Source organism: Schistocerca nitens, chromosome 9, assembly GCF_023898315.1.
Source record: "Schistocerca nitens isolate TAMUIC-IGC-003100 chromosome 9, iqSchNite1.1, whole genome shotgun sequence".
Lineage (NCBI taxonomy): Eukaryota > Metazoa > Arthropoda > Insecta > Orthoptera > Acrididae > Schistocerca > Schistocerca nitens.
The window spans coordinates 432,197,946-432,215,473 of record NC_064622.1 but is presented as its reverse complement, the minus strand read 5'-3'; the positions used below and the strand labels follow the sequence as shown (position 1 = coordinate 432,215,473).

General features: G+C 36.2%; 1 protein-coding gene across 1 annotated transcript in view; it reads left to right on the top strand.

The window, feature by feature from the left end:
• LOC126203718 (uncharacterized) overlaps window positions 1–17,528 on the top strand; it is a 276,111-nt gene that overhangs the window by 173,736 nt on the left and 84,847 nt on the right. The window contains exons 11-15 of the mRNA XM_049938093.1: window positions 8,107–8,274; window positions 11,103–11,268; window positions 14,715–14,830; window positions 15,986–16,081; window positions 16,188–16,398. Coding sequence (XP_049794050.1) covers window positions 8,107–8,274; window positions 11,103–11,268; window positions 14,715–14,830; window positions 15,986–16,081; window positions 16,188–16,398 — 757 coding nt within the window. The remainder of the gene's footprint in view (window positions 1–8,106; window positions 8,275–11,102; window positions 11,269–14,714; window positions 14,831–15,985; window positions 16,082–16,187; window positions 16,399–17,528) is intronic.

The window sequence follows — 17,528 nt, the reverse complement described above, 5'->3', positions numbered from 1 at the left end:
GTTCAAATTACAGGAAACTCAGAAGAAACTCTTGTAAAAAACATAAAAGAAGCCACTGACAGGCTAACATGTTACTTTGATGACAGTGACTTAACAATACTGAAAAAACTGTAGCTATGGATATACACACAGCACAAACAGAAAATCTGATATAACCCAATCTAGAGCTATATGGACAGACAACTGCCGAAACAGCCTGTACCAAATTTCTTGGACTTCATCTACAAGACAACTTCAAATGGAAAGCAGATATTGCGCAAATGAACAAAAATTGTACCAGCTACAACACCCTTCAGTGTGTATATTATGCAGTTGTACAGTCTCACCTCTGGTATGGGATTATGTTTTTCAAAAAAGGATTTTCCTGCCACTTCATTGCATATATGTACTTGAAAATATAATGTATTTAAAGCAAAACACATACAAAAAGACCACTCATCACTCAAAATCACACAATACACAGCTAAGATGCAAGACAAAAACTGGATGTACATGTTTGAAGTTCCAACACAAAGTCATTTCAAAACAGCCTTATCCATCCTAGTATCAAACTATACAGTGCCTTACCAGATACCATTAAACACATACAAAACATTGGTCACTTCAAATGTAAATTGAAGTCGTACTTGGTTGATCACTGCTTTTACACAGTAAATGAATACCTACAAAACTAAATTTTTCTTTGTTAACCTAATGTAGTCTCATTCAGAAGAACATTTGTATTTCATCTCTCTGTATATAGCGTAACAACATTTATTTAAGTATTCATCGTTAACTGATAAATGAATGTGTGTTGTTAAGTACAAAGGTATATTACATGTAAAACTGTTAATATTAACATAAAAATCCAAATATCTCTTGCACATTGTTCAGCTGTAGATGAAAATGGATTAATAAATAAATAAATAAATCAATCAATCAATAAGTGGCATGTATTGATTAGCTGAACTTTGTGACTATGCAAATACTGTAGAAGTCAACAGTTATAAATTGGGACATTGAATCTTGGGATATTTGATCTATACAAACATGACTTACCTAAGAAAAAGTTTTCTGATGTACTGAACTGGACAAAAATCAATTTAGGCCTGTGTATCTCTAACATAAAAGGAAAACAGTCTCAACAACATTTCCCTGAAACAAGTAGAAGAGCAAAATATCTACATGACAAGGTGGATTCTGAAGTTTCTGGATGAATGAGCATGACTCAGTGGAGAGGAGTTTGTTCTTTTCACTTTTACAGAATGTATGTCAAGAGAGTCTTTTGGTTACATGCTACAATCAACAAAAGAAGTTTATGATACTTTCATTGAGTTCAAATGTTGAGCAGAAAATGAACCTAGTCAAAAAATTAAAATACACTCCTGGAAATTGAAATAAGAACACCGTGAATTCATTGTCCCAGGAAGGGGAAACTTTATTGACACATTCCTGGGGTCAGATACATCACATGATCACACTGACAGAACCACAGGCACATAGACACAGGCAACAGAGCATGCACAATGTCGGCACTAGTACAGTGTATATCCACCTTTCGCAGCAATGCAGGCTGCTATTCTCCCATGGAGACGATCGTAGAGATGCTGGATGTAGTCCTGTGGAACGGCTTGCCATGCCATTTCCACCTGGCGCCTCAGTTGGACCAGCGTTCGTGCTGGACGTGCAGACCGCGTGAGACGACGCTTCATCCAGTCCCAAACATGCTCAATGGGGGACAGATCCGGAGATCTTGCTGGCCAGGGTAGTTGATTTACACCTTCTAGAGCACGTTGGGTGGCACGGGATACATGCGGACGTGCATTGTCCTGTTGGAACAGCAAGTTCCCTTGCCGGTCTAGGAATGGTAGAACGATGGGTTCGCTGACGGTTTGGATGTACCGTGCACTATTCAGTGTCCCCTCGACGATCACCAGTGGTGTACGGCCAGTGTAGGAGATCGCTCCCCACACCATGATGCCGGGTGTTGGCCCTGTGTGCCTCGGTCGTATGCAGTCCTGATTGTGGCGCTCACCTGCACGGCGCCAAACACGCATACGACCATCATTGGCACCAAGGCAGAAGCGACTCTCATCGCTGAAGACGACACGTCTCCATTCGTCCCTCCATTCACGCCTGTCGCGACACCACTGGAGGCGGGCTGCACAATGTTGGGGCGTGAGCAGAAGACGGCCTCCCGCATGCCCACTATACGCCCTCGCTCAAAGTCCGTCAACTGCACATACGGTTCACGTCCACGCTGTCGCGGCATGCTACCAGTGTTAAAGACTGTGATGGAGCTCCGTATGCCACGGCAAACTGGCTGACACTGACGGCGGCGGTGCACAAATGCTGCGCAGCTAGCGCCATTCGACGGCCAACACCGCAGTTCCTGGTGTGTCCGCTGTGCCGTGCGTGTGATCATTGCTTGTACAGCCCTCTCGCAGTGTCCGGAGCAAGTATGGTGGGTCTGACACACCGGTGTCAATGTGTTCTTTTTTCCATTTCCAGGAGTGTACTTTGAACAGATAATGGAAAAGAGCTTGTTGAACAGTGTTTGAAGTCATTCTAAAAGGGGGAGGGAATCTGATTTGAAAGGACAATTTCTTACACACCAGAATAAAATAGAATTGTGGAATGCTTGAAATGAGTAATCACTGAAAAAGAAAGATCAGTGCTAGCAGATGCAGGACTAACGATACAGCCTTGGACTGAAGCCATTAACACAGTAATTTATGTGAAGAATTAGTCTCCAATAATAGCTGGTTGAAATGTAACTCCTGAAGAATTGTGGAGCTGTTTTCAGATAAATCTCTGTCATTAATGGCCCTGGGTGTTGAGCATTTATACATGTACCAAAAGAAAAACAAATGAAGTTAGAACACAAATCCAAGGAATTTCTTTTGTTGAATGTAATACCTTCTGACTGAACCAAATTCACCAAAGACTCCTGATGTACAATTTATTGAAAGTTCAAAGAGCACCTGAGGAAACACTATATTGAACAGTAATCAGACTGGTGATAATGGCGTGGACAATGTACAACCAATGACAGCACATAACTTCACTGAAGAAGAAGCAGAACCATCATAACCTGCTATGTTGTCAGAAATACAATTTATCTTGAACTGGCACAAAGTGACTGAGCAGGTAGGCACACTGATCATGTGTGCTGCCAGAAAGTGAAAAATCATCACATGAAAGAAAACTGAATTCTAAATAGGTAATTTTGGTTGCAATGCTGATATTTCTGAGCCAAATCCATATATAGAAGCAATGAGTCATGATGATTGTAAAAAGTGGAAGCAAGTTTTATGTGATGAATGTAAGTTATTGCTTGGAATCGAGACTTGGAGTTTGACTGATTTACTACCAAACAGGAAAACAGTCAATTTGAGATGGGTATTCAAAATCAGAAATGTCAGGTGGTCAAATTGAATGTTACAAAACTCATTTTGTCACATAAGTTTATTTCCAGATACCAGGGGTGGACTTTGTGGAACATCCTTGCTGGTTGTTTGTCATTGTTCACTTCATACCATGTTGGCTGGAACAACTGAGTTTACTATTCACCTCAAACACATGGATGTTCAAACTGCAGTCCTATATAGTGATACTGATGAAGCAGTTTACATCCATCAACTTGAAGGGCACATGAAGAAGAGGGAGGAGACGAGGGTTTGCAAGGTGAAGAAGACAATGTGGTCTACAACAGGTGTAATGTATTTGGTATCAGAAATCAGATGCAACATTATTTAAAATGAACCTGAGAAAATCAGAATATGGTCCCTGAATTTACTATAGAACTGGGAAGCATAGTAGTGTAATGTATTTGGTGTCAGAAATCAGATGCAACATTATTTAAAATGAACCTGAGAAAATCAGAATATGGTCCCTGAATTTACTATAGAACTGAGAAGCATAGTATACTCATTCCAGCAATTTCTGTAGGTGACTTAACCATCATCTTAAATAGAAATAATAAGTGGAAGGAAGAAATGAAGACAGAATTAATGAATCAATTTCAGATGGGAGATCTTGGTGAATGCAATAGGTGTCTTGGCATGACAACAAAATGAAACAGGAATCAAGAGATCAGTCCAGTTGCACATCCACTTGAACCTGGTTTGAAGCTGCAAGTATCTGAAGAAAAACTGACATATGAAGGAGAACTTGCATTGCATTGCATTCCTTATCAGAAAGCCATTGGGTCATTCCTATATTTGGCTCAAGGCACATTGTACGTGTTGCAGAGTTGTAAGTAAATAACTCCAGTTGTCAAAAAATCAAAGCAAAAGCAGTCAAATGAATTATGAGATACACCAAAGGCACATTCCTTTTAGAATTAACATTCTGAAAAAGTCGAACAATCAAAAATGGAGGCCTCTGGGTTGCCAATTCTGCATCAGATCTCAATCAATGGCATTCAATGACTGGCTTCATGTTCAAGTTAATTGGGGCAGCAGTTTCTGCAATTCTAGATGGCGCCAAATAGTTGTTCTATTGACTTCTGAAGCTGAGTACATGCCTATCAAGAAATTCTCCATGAATTGTGTATTATACATAGTGAAACATCAATAATTGTGTTCTTTGATAATAGAGATGCCTTTGCACTGAATCACAACAGTGTGCATTGTGCTCAAACGTTAAGACATTGACATGAGGCACCACAATATTCATGACCTAATTAATGCGGGAAAGTTCAGTGTCAAGACAGTCAGTACTAGCAAAAAGCAAGCCGATTTTTTGATGAAGGCACTGTCAAAGGTTAAGCATAATTGGTATTGCCAGGCTCTGGGACTTTAAGAGTTCACAAATTTACATCTGGAAAACATGGGGATATTGGGAACAAAACTGTCTTATCCTTTACTGAAGCCTTGTACAGTAGTTTGTTGGATTTTTGTCTTTGCTGTTTTGCAACTTTATTGTTGAATATACAGTGTTTGATCATCTGTGTTCCTAACAATACAGTGTACATAATTTCATTCATCAAAGTCAACTTTAGAATCTGTCAAATTACTAAGGAGTCAATATCCAACAGTTCAAAAGTTCAACCTCTCAATAAATAAATTCTAGGACTACCACCTTCCCTAATCTTCAACAGTTGACATCAACTGTCTAGTAACTGGAACTGGTTGGCAACTGATGATTGCAGATGAGAACTATCCAGTTACTGTAGCCAACTGGAACTGAATCTCGAACAGTAACTGGGCTGTGTGTTGCCATGTGGTCAGTTAAATCTGGTGATCAACATATAAAAATGCAGCTGTGATCTATTTGGCAGATGCATCAAATAGGGCTGGGTTTCAGCACTATTTGTGATGCAAAAAAATAACTACTGGCAGAATAATGGACTATTTGAATCTCATGTATAAGTTGTATAAAGTAGTTCTTGGCACCATCTAGGAAGGGACCGACTTTACTGTTTGCGGTGCCACACTGAAACAGCCTGTTGTATGATACACTCTGGTACTGTGTCTGGTAGTGGCACAGCAAATGCGCATCTCCTGAAACATTATGGGCTGCTCACAGCCCAGGAGGTGTTCCTCTGATACCATTTAAACATGACTGTCCACTCTCATATTTTGTTCATGCTCTAAGACACTTGTGCTTATGTACTTTCCAGTTTCAGCACAGAGTAAGTTTTATATTCATATTTAATCTCTTAAATTCCTGTATTGTGGAGAACAATTACAGTAGCTGTGTATCATGGATCCTTCAAGTCACTGTGAGAAGCAGCCTTATATCTCTATTGTAAAGTTCCTTGTAGAGATGGGTCATTCAAGAACTAATGGGTGCAAAGGAATGGTTCACCAAGATGAACAGGATGAGTTAGGAACGAATTCTAAGGAACGGTCTTTCATAGTTCACTTCAGTTGCAGCTTTCTACTTATAGTTCCCGGGAATGGGAAACGGTCGGTCTCATTCCCACAGTGCCACGTTGGCCAGTTTCATTCCAGCCTCAGACCTATTCCCGTCTGTCTCAGTGTCAGTCACAGCTTTCTACTTATAGTTCCCAGGAATGGGAAACGGTTGGTCATGTTCCCAAATGGCACACCGGCCGGTATTGTTCCAGCCTTGGTCCTGTTCCTGCCAGTCTCGGTCTAGGTCTTGCTCGGCCGGACTTGTCCTTTTTTGTGGCGGAACTCATCACAGTTCCACTGCCGACAGCTCATAGTTCAGTATCGAGTTGTTGTTCATTTTGCTTGCTTCACATGCCCATTCTAGATCTGTTTCAAACCTTTTTTGAACTTAGAACTTCTCGTTCTTTTTGTATTCTCTTCAGTGTCCATGAACGGTAATTAAAATGTACTTTATAATTATGTAAATTGCATAAAAATTATGTAGTATGTAATAAATACATATTTTCAGGTAACAAAATGTTGTATCAACTTACTTCACTCTTTCAATAAGCAGCAGAAGAAATACTTGTAAAAAGGCAAGATTTTTTGTCATTACACATGCAGAGGACATCGGCACGGAACACGAGTGGTGGCCATTTTCTATATTTTTTTGATCCAAGGGACTGACTTACAACCGAATGAAGCCCGCACTTCATAATTGAGTGTATGGTGTCACATTTTGTAAAGAGAATATGATAACGCCTACAATATTATTTCAGTGGTACAGGGAGGCGCACGAAAAATTGGCCCCTATTAATAGACTTCTCATTGTCACTTACCAATCATCATCTATTGTTTTGAAGATGTTTGTATTAGCTTATTTGTTATTTCTTCACTGCCTAATTATTACATGTTTATCTATTCTGCTTGCAGCGGTTAACAAATTGTGCGTAATTGATGAGCAGTCTGTACTCAGGACCAGTTTTTCGTGTGCCACCTTATATTATTTCACTGCAATCAGCCACATAATGCTACAGTTGGCTGAATGAAATGTTTTGCAGAATCACGAAAATTACAAATGTGTGAGAATTCTGTTATGAATAAAAACTCGGTACTCCAGGGGGGAGGCAAGTGCCCCCTCTTGGCGCCTTCCATCTTCAGTCACCTTTGGCACTAATTTTCAGTTTTTCATAAGAACTATGTACCAAGCACTATGAAGAGTGAATGTGTAAAAATGAACTGTTGCCAAAAAAGAGAAATCACCAGTGAACTAATTCCCAAGGATGAACGACTTTGCCCATCTATAGTTCATTGCCTACATGATCACTGATCATATTTAAGCTTAAGTGAGAAACACAGAGTTGTTCTTATATTCCTCTTCGAACTTACTTTATTTTGGTAGTACCTCATGATTGATGGCATATTTTTGTTGTTGTATATGTTAGCTTGGAAGTTTGTTACTAGCTCAGTTAGCTCACATTTGAGCACATCATATTTGGAGAGTTTGGATGGCCAGTGTGTGTGTGTGTGTGTGTGTGTGTGTGTGTGTGTGTGTGTGTGTGTGTGTGTGTGTCTGTGTGTGTGTTTTCTGTTGAAAGATTGTGTTGTTCTCCTTGTAGGCCCATGTTGGTATGCGTAGGTTTTCCAGAAATCTTCTTTCCTAATGATTTTTTAGACATGTTTGGTAATGGAATTAGGCCATTCATTTCTGTCTCTAGTGTAAACTCTATGTTTTTATACCACATTATGAGTGTCTCACCATGTGCCTAAATAATAAGAATTTCATTGGTCAAATTATCGGTGCTTATCTAGTTCATTTTACAGTAATGTGTGGTATAATAGCTAAAATGATTTTATTACAGCTGTCACCATCCCCAGAAGTGTTTGCATTTGTTTTATATAAATGAACTTCAATCACGAGTCTTTTACCAACATCACAGCAATATTTTATTGGAAAAATTGTGCATGGTATAAATCCAAACACATATATTCCTGAGTGGCTGTATGTTCTTTATCACATAGTTACATTTAGTTAAAGTGTTAAAGTTCACATAATCATAAAACCTGCAGTAGCTCAGATTTGTTAGTAAATGTTCCATTTCTCTATCAACATGAAAACTGTTTAAGAATGAGCAAGGAAATTCATAACTGTGTGTTCTTCAGCTCATGGTATATTCAGAGAATACTGCACTTGAGCTTCAACATTAATGGTAGTCTACTGTTAATATTGGCAAAGTATTTTTCTTACTTATAGATATTAAAACCCATAATTCTATATCCACAGATACATGCTACAGAGTTAGAAAAGTATCTTGAAGACAAAAATATATATGAAATGAACACACTTCAAAAGGCTCTCAGAATTCTGGATTCTGAAATACAGCCCAAAAAAATGCCACCTGAAGCCTCTCCTGAATACCGCAAAGGTTTGGCACTAGCTTTATTCTACAAGGTATGCCATATAAATAATTTTGTCTTGACCTGTAGCCAATGTGAGACAGTAACTCAGTGTCTCCTTGACACTTTTTATATTTGTTTTATATTAAATTTTGTAAAATGGTATTTTTATAGTACATTCTCATTTTTTGAATCAATTAATCACTTTCTTATAGTATAAACAGTAGCTCAAAATGATACGTGGAAGTAACTTTTGATAAAAGAACTCATCTAAAATTATACAAAATTCAACCGAAACATCTTTATTTGGTAACATTTATATTGTAATTATTTTATTCATTTTTGTTTACATATTCACATTATCAGCTAGTATTTCAAATACTAATCAGAGTAACTGACTTATTTGATTTGCAAAAGGAAATACTGATTTATCAAATTGAACAAATAAAGAACATAGGTATTTTATGAGCAGTTTCACCTTTCTGCTAATGAGAGCATTTATACAAAAATTATTGTACACAAATGTAGAATAAGATAATTGAAGCTAGATGGTTCACTAAAAACACAAGAACAGTAATGGTAAAGGAGATATATTGTATCACTTTATGATTGAAAATGTATACAAGATATGAAAATGTTATGAGGTATATGTCTATCATTTATGAAATCAATTTGGAGTTAAAAGAAGGAAAGATAGAGTGCTTGTGAGAATTGTAATAAGATGTAGTAAATTCAAAGATTTTAAAATTTTGACAGTCCCCTCAGTGCATGTACACTATGATTGTGGTTTTTATTGACACTGTAGATTATCTTTTGTATAGGTTTGTACTTATAGGTCACATCATTTTTCTTACATCTAGACAATATACTTATTACAGGTTCCACAGTATAAACATACAATAGCTTCCACAGGACATTCATATTGCTAAATGATTTACACAAGATATAAAAATACATTTTTGTGTATCTTTTACTGTACATGAGTGGTTTTAATTCTAGTTTAGTTCCCTACATTGATCTGTAATTATAGTTTCCCTTAATATTATACATAATATTTATTAATTATAGTATGTACTTTTTCTCACTGTATGCTCAAGTACTCAGCCACACTGTAAACTTCTTCCTCTATTAAAAACATTTTTAGGGATGCAGGGAACATCTCAGTTTTGAGGTTTTGTATAAATCCTTGATGAATTTTGTACCAGAGTATTCAGGTTATTTTTCAGAAATCTGAAGTCTGTCTCAAATGCATTATGATAAAAGGAAAAATGTTTGTGAGTTGACTACAACATCTATTCCATGATATTTTGAAACACCCTTGATTTTCATAAAAACCTTTTGTAACTTGTTCTGTTACTGAATAGTTTACAACCTGTTTTTCTTATGAACCCACTTAAATGAGTCCACTGTAATTTACTACGTGCAGAAATTTACTTCCAGGAAGTCCAAACAGTAACTTTTTTTTAATTTTCTTGATTTTTCCTTTTGGAGTAAATGTTGTAACAAAAGGAAGAATATTTGTGGGTTCACAGTAATTGCCATGATATTTTGAAAAGCCCCTGATTTTTATAAAAAAAACCATTGTAATTTGTTTTGTTACTGAATAGGGCCATATCCTGTGAATATATCACTTATAAATGACACTGTGGTAGTCAACTTTATATTTTTCTGACAATATGAATCAATCATGTACCAGTATCTCAAAATAAATTGTACACTGATGCTCAACGAGAACTGCGCAATTACAGCACTAGTGTCACAAATGATCATCACATCAACAGAACCTGACTAAAAGTGTATGATAAAAATTGCACTAAAGCTGGGTGCATGTTATGCAACAAACTATCAGGCAATCTGAAAAATATAAAATGTGTCTATGCTATCTTCAGACACAGTTAGTACTTTTGAATTTGTCAACTGTGAATGTGCTCAATACCATATATTTGATTCTGTTAGCTTTAATCCAACTCTGTCACTTATGTTCTCACCAGTCTTCTTCAGCATCTTCTCTGGCTCCCTATCACTAGTGCCATGATGACACTTGATGCTACTTCTTTTTTATATAATTATCTTTCTACTTTGTCACATTTGTTCATTTGATTTTAGATCTCCAGGACTTTCCCTAATATGATTTCTTTCATTTGGCTGCTTTTCCATTACTTGATTCTTCTTTCATTTTTGTCCATAGCTGCCCACTTTGCCTCTCTGTGGCATTCAACATCCAGTATTTCTGCTCCAGTCTTTGTCTCATGGCAGCTGCCTTCTCTTCTCTCTCTAGTGTCTGGTTTTCATGTTTACCTTTTGTTAATTTTATTGATACTTTCCATTTTATTGTGTTATGTGATGTCTTCTGTGAATGGAGGTCCTCCATGGCTTATTTTATGTAACTGCTGAGTAGTTACTTTTCTCCCATATCTTTACTTTCTATTACTGATGACCTCCTTGTGTCAAAATTAGAGTTTAATTGCTTTTTGTCCATGTTTCTCTCAGCAGTCAGCTTGATAAAAGTGATTAACTTATCTTTATATGACATTACTATAAAAAGTATTCTATGCTATTTGTTTTTTTAATGAGTTTAGATTTATATTATCCCAAGAAATATTAAAGAGTTATTTTAGATTAATATACTCAATGAAAAAGTTATTTCCCAGCTGGTTATCACATCCCTTCTAATCAGTTTGTACTTTCTTCGAATTTCTTAATATTAATTTAATTTCAGGCACTTAATTTCTTTTAATATAAATTGAAGTTCGTGGGTTGCATCTGTTCCTACCTCTGTTGTACTCTTTCAGGTGCAGTTTTTGTAGAATATGGTTATATTTCTTATGTATTGACATGAGCAATCATTTAGTCACTAACCACAGTCTATTTTAATCAATCCAGTTTGTGCTGAGCATGTCCCCTGAGAGCTTGAAACCAAACCTGAGAAGTGGGGGTGAAATGTTAAAGAGGCCACTTTCTTCTGGAAAACAGGAATATGACACAAAGAAGGAATTGTGGCCATTAGGAAAACCAGTATCAAAACTTGAAGCTCTGTCTCAATGTTCTGGTAAGTGCTCAGATGTATTTGAAAATGTTTCACAGCCTGTATCAAAATAAACAAGAGCAATGTGATGATTGTTTTGAGGGAAAAAAGAAAGAACATTGAAACTTTAGTGGGCTGTATCACTTATTTAAACGTAGGAAACATCAAGATAAAATAATATGATATTAGAATAGACTGTTCCTGATCACACAGTGGACCAGAGGGGAACATTCAATAGTAATATTATACAATAATATTATAACATAACTGATGTTTGTGAAAAATTCAGTTGATATTTTTGAAGTCCTAATACTGCAATGCTAAATATTTTTTAAAAACACTCACTAAGTTCTCATTAATTGTGATTGATGATATATGGCAACAACACACCTAGTGGAAGAATACTGGCAGACACACAAATGAAATAATAATGAGATAATAGACACTGGACCACTGGACTTTTTAATTTACTAGCTGTTTCTTGTTTGTAAGATGCAGACAGAAAGAAAAAAGTAAAATAGGATAGTGCGGCTAATGGAAAGCAAATGTTTCCATAAATAATGGATGAAGAGAGATGTAAAATGTACAAAGGAGTTAGATGTAAGAGTGAAATGTAGCTACTAAGATTCAAAATCTAAGTACTAATAACTGGATGCCAGCAGTTTATAAATAAAATATGGTAGCTAAATCTGGAAGGAATTCATGGTGTGCATGTTACATGAAAATAGAGAAAACCAAAAAACAATGTAGAATATGATAAGATTTGAGTTCAAATAGAGCACTGGAGGGAGAAAATGGAAATAAAACATAATAAAATCTAGAGAAAGGAGTCAGAAGCATTTACATAGACAATGAAATAAAGTAGAATGTAAAAGACTTATAGAATATGATGAATGGAAGAGGGAGTTGGATATGAAAACATTAGCCACGTAGCTACAGAAATGAGACATAAAATGTGATATTAAAAATACTAGTTTTGAACTCTAAAAAAGGCAACAGAATCAAACTAGGAATCACTTTTTTATAATTATGTTCATTAGCATTGAAATTTAACAAAATTATGTTTCACTTAGTGCTTATGATATCACCAGATCCTGTATCTGGTGACAGATGAATTTCCAAAGTGATACTTATATAAAAAGCATATATTTGGAAGTTGAGCACATCACTACTTTAACTGGTTCACTTCATAAAAGTGACACATGACATTAGTGAATGTGTAAAAGGGATTAAAATTTCTATACGCATAATGGTAGAAGCATATCCAGCTGTAAGAAAATGGAATACCTTATTCAGCAACTTGTTCATACACTAATTTCATTTTTGTTTATTGTCGATCTGGTTACTTTTCAATTTTACACATATTGCGTATTGTGACATTCTCTCAAAATCTTGGTAGTGGAAGGCTCCTTTCTCACCTAAGAACATGAGGGATCTTTATTCTTCATAATCTGATAGCAGGGGCCACATGCGGTAGCCAAGCTGTCTGAGGCACCTTGTCACGGTCCGTGCGGCTTCCCCCATCAGAGGTTTGAGTCCTCTCTCGGGCACGGGTGTGTGTGTTATCCTTAGTGTAAGTTAGTTTAAGTTAGACTAAGCAGGAGAGCTTCTGTGAAGTTTTACTAATGGCATTCTCCTCAGAATGAAGAAAGAGAAAGAAGTCCTAAAGACAGTGAAATGGAGGGACCTGCAATATCTCAGTTATTTGAAAACAGAACTCTTCAAGGAAAAACTCTGGTAAGAGGACAAGGAATGAAAAAAACATCTTGGGTTGGAAACTTAAGAACATGCATGTCACACATGGGTGAAAGTTATAGTCATGATAGTCACCAATATCTCAAATGAATAGGTAGAAGAAGAAGAAAATGCATGGTGTTTATTGTGTCTTTTAACTTTTCATTTTTGGTCCTTATCACTGGAGTATTTAGTTATTTCCATGACCTATTAGTCAGAAAAGATTCCAACTCCTTATAGTTTCTGACACAGAATAAAGCTGAAGTTTCATCTGCACACTTTACTGTGGAAGCTATAAGGTTTACCTATCTGACAGCTTTTGTCAGATCTAAAATATATAACAGAGGTCTGCACCTTCTGGCCCAGCAGAAACATGAAAGAAATGTGTAACTGCTATGGTCATAATGTTTAGCTCTTTTGTAGAGCTATGGTGTAATTGTGTCTCATGAAGTATGTATCTCATCAAGAAGGCATCAAGCTAATATGGGATCAAATTTTAAAATATGTTTCTACATGAGGGTATATTGATACTGGTCTATATTTTTAGACTTCTTCCTTACTGTTCTTTTCATACACATGCCAATAAACAACCAAATACTGATGTATTAGGTTTACTCTGGCAGATTCTCTTTAGAGCAATGGCAGACATAAATTGCAGAGCTACATTTTGTAAAAAGATTACACAAAGAGTTGTCACTAAGATGTGGCTAATCAATTGATTCTGAAAGTATTACTTTACTAATTCCAATTAAGTCCAAATGTAAACAAATATTCTGTAGCTGTCTACTTCTGATTAATTATTAATACCCTTTTTAACAGCTGATTCATTTAATTAATGAATACCTTGTCTTCTTGCACAAAATCTCAAGAGTACCCATGATGGATTCCATAAAATACAGTGAATGGATGACATGCCCACTTCAGAATCACTGTGACATGCTGCTGGCAATATGATAGCTACGCACTTCATTATATATTTATGGAACAAGACTAAAACTGCAGCCACTGCAAGGTAACAGATAAAGAGTCCAGACAATTGAGAGTTACACTTTGCAGGGTTAACATCAGTAGAAGTGACATAGTGGGGTTAAGGACAACCAGTCAAACAAAACAGAAAAATTATGGCATGCTGAAGGATGATAGTACTAGTTCTTATGTCTCCAGTATCTTGGAATTAATAGACAAAAGCATATTGGTAGTCATACAAGACTAGTTCCATTTTGACAGTACTGGTACAAGTATGTATTACAAATTGGTGTCACAGAGGTTAGTAATGACACACGAATGTCAGAACTGGTACAGTCAACTTGGAATATGTAATACCATGTAACCTGTATTTTATGTCACGTTTAACCAGCGATTTGTGATATCCTTGGTATAATATTAATGAAGAATATGTTATAAATGATGAGGGTGTCTGTAATGTTTAACAGTTTCACCCAAACTATATAATTGAGAATATCAGTACCATTTCTGGTAATACATCAGACAGTAGTGCAATGCCTCCAGACTACTGAAGAAAGAGATCCATTAGAGCTAGACAACTAGCAGGGCAAAACACGATAAGATGTAAATTTGATGTTATCACTGAGAACTAAATTGTAGGCAGACATCCCCAACACGTATTTCATGTTGGAAGGGAGGGGGCAGGGCAGGTGCCACTCCCTTCTTTGTAAGATTAAAAAAGACATAAACAAAAATATGTATGTCATTTAAAGATATTTTTATCATTACAGGAGAAGCAAAATATGTAAATGATGTGCTCACCATACCAGATGAATTGTACTGTGCATTTGCTGTTACATCTATTGCAAATGGTCACATAAAAGATACAGATCCCAGTGATGCCTTGGTAAGCAATATTGTTCTGAATTGTACAAAAAGTTTAGGAAAAATTAATTTAAAAAGATAGAACAGCTTACATCCAGACTGATTATAGTCAAGAGAACACTAAAAGATTATAGCTTTTCATTAATCTTTTTCAATGGCTTTCATAAACGAAAACTGTGTCTGTTTTGCTGGTGTCTGGAGTCTCCCAATCTCTTTCACCATAGTTACTTATGTTAACATATGCTACAGAATATAAGTGTTTTCTATTAAAAACTGGAGCACACAGTATTAAAGTATGACAATATTTATTTTATATTTTGCTGTGAACTGGTTTTCAACTTCTAGATCATAACTAAAGAGCTCCAAAAAGTAAAAAGCATTTACAAATAAACCCTTCTAACAATTTTGTAATAGTCATTATTTTCTGTATGTGGGTGTTGAGTCATGTTAAGTGCAGTTAGTACCTTGACCTTCTTCCTGTCTAGGATGCAACAGTCTGTGACAATTAAGTCAGTAGGCAAGCCTGAGATGTTTTTTGCAGGCAAATAAAGTTAGACTCTTGGCATTAATTGAAGACTTACAGAAATTTGTGGATACATTGTTATAAAGATGACTAGCACACACAAAGTACTCATAATGTTTAAAAATTAACAAATGAATGCTGGTAATGATGGGTTTGTACCGGTCCTCTATCTTCATGGATGCAAAAAAGGCAAAGTTGGACTATTTCATTAAACGGGATACACATTTAGACTAACAAAGTACATCATTCTTTAGATCTGTCATGTACAATAGTGACATGTATTTTAAATAGACATCCACATTACTTTAAAGTCTGTGCATTGTGATTTGTACAGAACTGCTGTGGACATAAGATGGTGACACAGCACTAAAGACACTGAATTTGCTTTTGGTTGTTGTAAGGTCAAAATCCCTGTTAATTCATGCAGATTTCGATTTTTTATTGTTTCCCAAAATTTATTAAGGAAATATTAGGATCCCCATAGCCAGTATCTTTCCTCATCCTAGCCATATCTGAACTTGTGCTTTAGCACTAATGACTTCATTGCCAACACAATGCTAAGCCTTTTTCTTATTTTACCCTTAAAAGGTATAAATGCAAAAATTGAAGCTTTCATCGTATATCATTTATATGATTTTCCTGCAATCGCTCTAGGCTGTTCCTGGGGTGGTGGCATATTATGATGCAAAAGACATTCCAGGAAAGAACAGCTTTTACCCAAAATCTTTCTTCAGTTTTACTGAGGAGGAGGTAAGGCAAAGAAAAATCATTAAAATACAGCATGCAGTAGTTTCTGTTACAAACCAATTAGTTCTCTGTGTCACATATTAATTAAATATTTTTTCTGTCTTAATAGATATTTTGCTCTGGAAATGTAAAGTACAATGGACAACCAGTAGGAATGATTGTGGCAGAGTCACATGATATTGCTGTTGAAGCTGCCAAATTGGTGAAAATAAATTATGATGTTGTTAACAAACCCATTGTTCACTTAAGAGATGCGCTTAAATCTGGAGAAAAGAGCAGGGTTATGGTGATTGGTGAAACTAAGCCAACTGATCCTGAAAGTAAGTATTTAATTAAATGGGCATCTTTCTTATAACAATGTGACAGCCTTTAGAATTATACATCTACTTCATGCAGTATTACTTCACTCAAAGTCAGTAATTGCCTTATATGATTTGCAATAATCTATGACATTTGCATGCCATCCTTCTGTAACACATCACAATATCTAGCAACATTTCTCTCCCATCTCTTTACACACTTCTTCCTTTGCTTCATTTGTTTGTATTCAGAAGTTGTTGCTATTATGGCATGAGGTAAATCAATTTTCATACATATCATCTGCCTGCTGTGACAGTCAGGCTAGCACCAAGTAGACAATATGACAACCAGCACACAGAAAATCACAGACCTTGTGTAACATTGAGCAGTAGTATTTCTCAAACTCGCCTCTTTGCAACATGTGGTGTTTTTCCCAAAAAGCCACATGGCATTCTTCTCAGTGGCACATCCTGTAGACATGTCTATCAATATGCACACTAGGACATGCTCTCCCAAATTTTGTTAGTGACTATAAAAGAAGTTTGTTCATGTGATAGAAATTGCAGCATTTGCCACAAAAAAAGTGGGGGAGACAGCTTACCAGGGACTGAGAATTACAAGTACTGAATATCCAATTATTGGAGTACACTGACCTGAACCATTGGTGCAAATTGCATTCCAAACCTTGTATCAGCTGGCAAAGAGGTGACATGGTGTCACATGTGCATCCTCGTACTAAGTAGACCCCTCTAAGAATGAACTGGACCGTGATGATATTAGAAGTTTACAGACTAGCAATAATTAATAACTGAGTGATCTGATGCACATGATCCACTGGACAATATTTTCCTGTGAACAATTTTTAGTATTTTGTGTGTTAAGGTGAATTAACTACATTGATCCTGAAAGCAAAGAGATCAGTTACTATAGACATTGCAAGAAGCCATTGTCTGACACATGTAGTCAGGAGCATTATTAAAGATTGAGACTTAGCTGTTCCATGCCATTGTTGATTTCAGAACTGATGGGTTTTTCAATTTACGTTTCACTCCCTTTGTGGCAACAAACATTTACTTGTTCAAAGTTAGACATGAATTATTATTGACAGGATCAAAGACATCACTATACTTTTTGTCAGTGAGATTCTTTC